This window comes from Peromyscus eremicus, chromosome 14, assembly GCF_949786415.1.
Source record: "Peromyscus eremicus chromosome 14, PerEre_H2_v1, whole genome shotgun sequence".
Taxonomy (NCBI): Eukaryota; Metazoa; Chordata; class Mammalia; order Rodentia; family Cricetidae; genus Peromyscus; species Peromyscus eremicus.
Genome location: NC_081430.1, coordinates 3,431,496 through 3,437,495, shown reverse-complemented (window position 1 = coordinate 3,437,495; position 6,000 = coordinate 3,431,496). Strand labels below are relative to the sequence as shown.

At 45.1% G+C, this 6,000-nt stretch overlaps 1 protein-coding gene across 1 annotated transcript in view; it reads left to right on the top strand.

Moving 5' to 3' along the window:
• The first annotated feature begins 354 nt into the window (after positions 1-354).
• Positions 355-6,000, top strand: part of Cdhr3 (cadherin related family member 3) — a 78,383-nt gene continuing 72,737 nt past the window's right edge. Inside the window, exon 1 of the mRNA XM_059279853.1 lies at positions 355-400. Coding sequence (XP_059135836.1) covers positions 355-400 — 46 coding nt within the window. The remainder of the gene's footprint in view (positions 401-6,000) is intronic.

Sequence of the window (6,000 nt, the reverse complement as noted above, 5' to 3'; positions counted from 1 at the left end):
TTCATAATGACTGGGACATGCAGCTTTGACCACCGACTCAGTGGGTCACTTTTTGCTCTTCTGACTTCCCTTGAGTTCTCTGTGGAGATACATGGATGAGGACTTTGGGAACAGACCTTAGGCTAACTAGGATGGGTAGCCGGCCTGTCTGGTGGCAGATTATCTCACAAGTAGGTCAAGGAACAAACAGACTGCAGTGTTTATAGTCTCCTTTAGTTACCACCAAAGCCTGTTTGATTTCCTGCCTGGCAACCAGGTCACGAGGGGAAGGAAGACTGTGGTCTCTGGAGTAGATGTGGGCCAGAACACTGGATGAAGGTCCTGGATAGCCATACACACAGGGAGCCATCCAGTATGCAGGGGGCAGTCATTGTCCTTGCTCTCCTGGGGGTCACCTCAGGTAGGAGCTCTATACTGTAAAGCTGCTTGGCCTGCTTGCTTTGCTGGACACCATTTTGTGAGAATGCCCCCAGAGAGGACGTGGCCATTGTGAGTCTGCACTCCTGTGAGGGTTTCTTGGCTGTGAGGAGTGAAAGGCAGCCACTTTGGGGTGGCCTGCATCCTGGGGCCGGGGTCCTGGAGCAGACGCACTTAGAGAACCACAGCAGAGCCCAGGCTTGTCCAGGCCTCACTCTGCTGTGACTGGCCTGGTAAGGAGTCTTTCTGAGAACCCAGGTTGGGAAAATGTTTCTCAGAGCCTAGTTGGGTTCGGATGTCAAGTCAGTCTTTGTGACAATTTGTCATCTTCCAGGCATTGCACTTGGCAAACCATCCGGCAGGGAAACAGATATGGAGGGCAGCTGTGGAGCTGTGAGCCAAGGCCAGTCCTTCTGATAAAGGGCCAAGACGCCACCTGACTCTTCCACACTCTCTCCCCCATTCAAGAGCTTCAGGAATCTTGTGTTATTATTATTTTTTTAAAGGTTTATTTATTTTATGTGTGTCGGTATTTTGCCTACATGTATGTCTGTGTGAAGGTGTCAGGTCCCCTGGAACTGAAGCTACAGACAGCCGTGAGCTGCCATGTAAGTGCTGAGAATTGAACCCGAGTCTCCCAGAAGAGCAGCCAGTGCTCTTAACCCTTAAGCCCCCAAGAATCTTGTATAATTTTAAAGAATACCTTCAGTTTGGATTATTGAAATTAAGCTTTTTTAATTAAATTTTATATTTTGAATAAGTAATATATGCATAATAAATAGAATTCACTCACGTTAATTTGCAGGTTAATTTAGGGGTAATTTACATCTTTGGTGAGTTATATGATGAAACACTCAGAGAAGGACCTAGAACATAGTAAATGCTTAGTAAAAGGTAGTATGATGATTTATGCTGCTGAGTCCCCTAATCAGAGTTCTAGGTATTTGCTCAAATCCTCCTTTGCTTCCCTCAGGGGTCAGTTAGTTTCCTTTATGTTGGTATTTACATTCAAACCTCAGTTATTTGTGGTAGTTATTTTTCTTTCTTTACATTTGTAGATAAAAATCTTCTCTTCCCTTTTATCCTTTAGCTTACTGTCATACAAGGTATGGATGCCGGTTAACGACTGATCTTACTATTTTTAATGGTTTGCCCTTTAATCGAATGTACTTTGCAGGACTGAAGAGAACGAACATTGGTAGTCCTCTACTCTGATTGTTCTACGTGCTGTTTCTTTCTCTTATCTAATTGCCAACCCGTCCTTTCTGACCATTTATAACTAATGAGGAAAATGTATGTTTCTGTTTCTGTACCCCAAGGCAGGATGCTAGCTTTTGGTGTAAGGCAGAAATGTTTTCTACATTTAGGAGATGGTTTTATCTGGATTATTAGTTCTAAATCAAAATGGATTTTTAAATCAAAATGCTTTTTCAAGATCCATAAAAATGAACATTTGATTTTCTTCTCTGACCTACTAATAAAAAATATAACGGGGCTTCCTCATATTGAGAGTGCTTTGCCTGAGGCTTTAGCCTGTGGAGGACAGAGCTACAGAGTTAAAGTAGGCCATGAACCATCCAGGTGCTTACTTGAGGTAAACATTTGAAGGTTCTCCAGAAATATGAGTTTTTGAGCTATAATTGTTTGAGTTGAGGGGTGACATTTATTGTCAATAGGGAGCAGTGAAGTTAGATGGAATGCAGGGAGTAGCTTCTCTCATTTGGAATGTTGTCTTCAGATGTGTGGAATAAACAAATTGCACAGGCTTGCAAGTCCTTGGGTGCTTGGGATTTCCTATCTGAAGATGGGATTTCCCACCAGGAATCCCTTCTGGCCTAGTCGACCACATGCTGAATCACTCATTTTCCACCATGGTCAAGACCTACCTTTTGATGGACTTCTATGATGTGGTCTGGCTGTCTCTCATCTTTTGTGAGTCTGAGAATCTGACCATAATGGTCACTCTAAACTGTAGAGGTCTGAGGGATTCTGGGTGTGAGGGCAGACAATGTGCACCTGCCTTCAGCACGAAGGGGCCCCCAAGAAAGCAAAACAGCCTCCTCTTTTATTTCTCAGGTCCTAGTATCAGGCCCCGCCATCCCCTAGATCCCTCCCACTTGCTCTGGTTCATCACAGACCCTTTTCCCACTGCTCCCTGGAAGGGCCCTTGGCTCTCTGTGTTTTCTATGCTGACAGCTCAGTACAATGCCCAGGTGCCCAACAAGCTGACATGAGCTCCGTGACTCACCTCTGAAGTGTCTGACCTGTCTCTTAACCGTCTCTGAAACTGCAATGCCAGCCCAACAATGTCTTAGTGCTCTGTGGGCCGCCACGATCATGGTGGCATCCAGTATATATTTAATTGAGTTGATCATCATCTTTTCAGAGTCTGGTGCAGGTGTGTCTGTGTCTTTCACATTTACTGGTGAACCTTCACCAAATGTAGAGCTTCAGATCTTCTGCCTACTTCCTATCTGTGTTTGACTCGGCTTCTGTCTCCCCCATTTCCTACCAAGATGAGGGAAAATGAAAGTTTCTGTTTGGGAAACTATCACGTGCAGTACTGACAATGACTTACAAAGGAAATCCCCAGAGAACAGAAAGGAGACAAACTCCTGACTGTATCCATGGGGAGGAGCCGAGAACAAAGCCTTTGCACTCTGTAAGCACCACAGGACCACATGTTCTTCACCAGCCAGAGGACCCAGGATACTTAAATCCGAGGTGTATGGAAGCTGTCTACTCTTTTAAAAAAGCTTTTGTGCTCCATGGAAATGAAGCATCCCGGGGGCACTGGGCAGTGAAGGACTTCCTTGGAGTCTAGAAGTCTGATGTGAACAAAAACAGCATCAGGCCCCTGGACTGGAGTTTTTTCCATGAGCACCAGGCTGGGGAAATCACGCATGTCTTGAGGAAGCTCCCTGATCCTATCAGCTGGGCTTGAACCTCTGCCAGACAGTGTGAGAAAATCTGAAAAGGCCTGAGGTTCGGTATTTCATTCCTCTTATGAAACTAGGTATAACTGTCACTTAAAAATCTTTTTTTTTGGAGTGTGTGTGTGTGTGTGTGTGTGTTGGTTGGTTGGCTGTATTTCTGTACATTATGTGCATGTGGTGTCCACAGAGGCCAGACAGTGTCGGATTTCCTGGAATTGGAGATACAAATGATTGTTATCAGTCACATAGGCACTGAGAATCAATCCTGGGTCCTCTGGAAGAGCAATCAGTACTCTTAGCATCTGAGCCATCTCTCCAGTCCCGTAACTGCTTTAAAATTATTATTATTATTATTATTATTATTATTATTATTATTATTATTATTGTTTTTTCAAGACAGAGTTTCTCTATGTAGCCCTGGCTATCCTGGAACTTGTTCTGTAGACCAGGCTGGCCTTAAACTCACAGAGAACTGCCTGACTATGCCTCCTGAGTGCTGGGATTAAAGGCATGTGCTACCACTGCCTCGCCTAAAAAATTATTTATTAATTATCATTATGTGTGTGTGGTATTGGGGTGGGGAGTGAACCACCACACACATGTGAAGGTCAGAGGCCCACTTTGTGGAGTCAGTTCCCTCTTTCCACCTTTCTGTGCGTCCTAGAGCTCAGGTTGGCAGGCTTGGGCAACAAACACTTTACCTGCTGGACCATCTCTCCAGCCCATGAAACAGCTTCTTAATGCTCTCATTCACATCGTTTGAAAATTCGAGAGTCAATTTCCAGAAAGTCTTCCTGTGGTATATGTAACATCCAAAGAGATTACAAAAGATGTCTCTTCTCTTCAGAGCAGGTCTCAGAAGAGCTTTTCTTGCTGCTCTCCTCCCCACATTGCCCACCTCTGTGGTGTTAGGAGACATTCTTCTCAGGGCAACGGCAGAGTGAGGCTCCCAGACCAACACAGCTGATGTGATGGTCAGAACCAACACTGAGGACCAAGTCTTTTCTTCCCTGTCCTACTGGAGAAGTGCCATGAATTTGAGGTCAGCCTGGGCTACACAGTGAATTCCAGGATAGCCTGGGCTGCAAAACGAAATTGTATCTCAAACAGCAAGCTAGGCCCTTTTTCATTTTAAGAGGTCATATTATGGAGCAGCCAGAAGGACCTCACCATGTACAAACGCTCAATTAGAATTTCCCAGCATACGTAAGTATAAGCCAAAGAAACTCATAGTCTATAAATTGCCTGATTGGTGGTATTCTGTTATTGCACCACAAAATGGGCCAAGACAGTATTTGTGCATGCATCAGTGGTTCATAATCCAAGAAAGTGCTTCATTCCAAAGCCCTTAGGGCAAAGGTGACAGCAGGAGCCTGGCCCTAGCTCTGGACCTCTTGTTAAGAGCAGCCTTCAGCATGATAGTCTCCTTTGTGTTTTTGCTCTACAGTACTTTTTTTTTTTCTGTAACAAACTGTAGATTTGCAGATTTTGTCACTAGGCTCCTGTGGGTATCTCTTAGCAAGTGAACCCCGATTAGCAGCCATTTGGGTAGCACCAGTGCCACAAGAGAGTTGACACTGGAGTCCCACAGAAGATCAGGGTCCAGCCCAGTCACATGGTTAAGCAGTAGTGAAGCTGAAAGTTTTCTTTTCAAATCTCTGCTCCACAGCAGCATTTTCCTCCACACTCTTTGATTAATGGAGAAAACAAAGGACTACTTGTTTGTGTATTTATTACTAGTGCACATATGGTGGGGTATGCCATGGCATGCACATGGATGTTAGAGAACTAACTCCACAAAGTTGTCCTCTGACCTCCACATATCAGTTCTCATCTTCCACCTCTATATGGGTTCCAGGGATTGAGCTCAGGGCATCAGGCCTGTATGGCAAGCATCTTTACCCATTGGTCCCATCTTACTGGTCCCTGAAGGAATATTTGCTGATACAGTTTCAGGTGAGGGCTGTTTTGTGTCTCAAAAGCAGAGCTGTAACTTAGAGAAACAGGTCATGCCTTACCACTTAGTGCTGGGGGCCCAGGGTGGTCAGCTTTCTGCCATTAACTGAAGCTAGGAAGGCTTTAACCGTCTCAACACTGGCTCAGGAGGAGGCCCCAGAGGTGCATTCCTAGAAAGGCTGTGACTCATGGGAAACAGTGTTTCATGCATCAAGATGTCACAGCTGGCCCTGTGTCTGCTGATCCATCTCCACAGGCCTCTTCATTGTCCATGTGTTAAATGCCAGCAATCCTAATTTGATTCTTAATTAAGACACATGTGAAAGTCAAATTCCATTAAAGCCTCTTGCCTGCTCACCAGACTCCGAAAGAACCTTCTAGAAGACCAGCCATAGGATGGAAATGAGGTGTCTTGGGAAGAAGAGTTGGCCTTGAGCCTCCAACCTTCTCCTTGCTACAACTTGGCTGGTCACCACTGGCACATCAGTTTGAGCTGGGTGCCTTGGGACATTCATCCATCTTACCTGTAGAATGAATGTGTTAATGCTCTGAGTATTGCATCTCACTAATGTACCACTTTAACATGCAGACCCTAGCCCCTTGATTATTGCAGTGCTATCACTGTGCCTGCCTCTTTGCTGGCAGGGGATCTGGAGAATGGTGCACTGGGATTCTACCATGGCTACCTTTG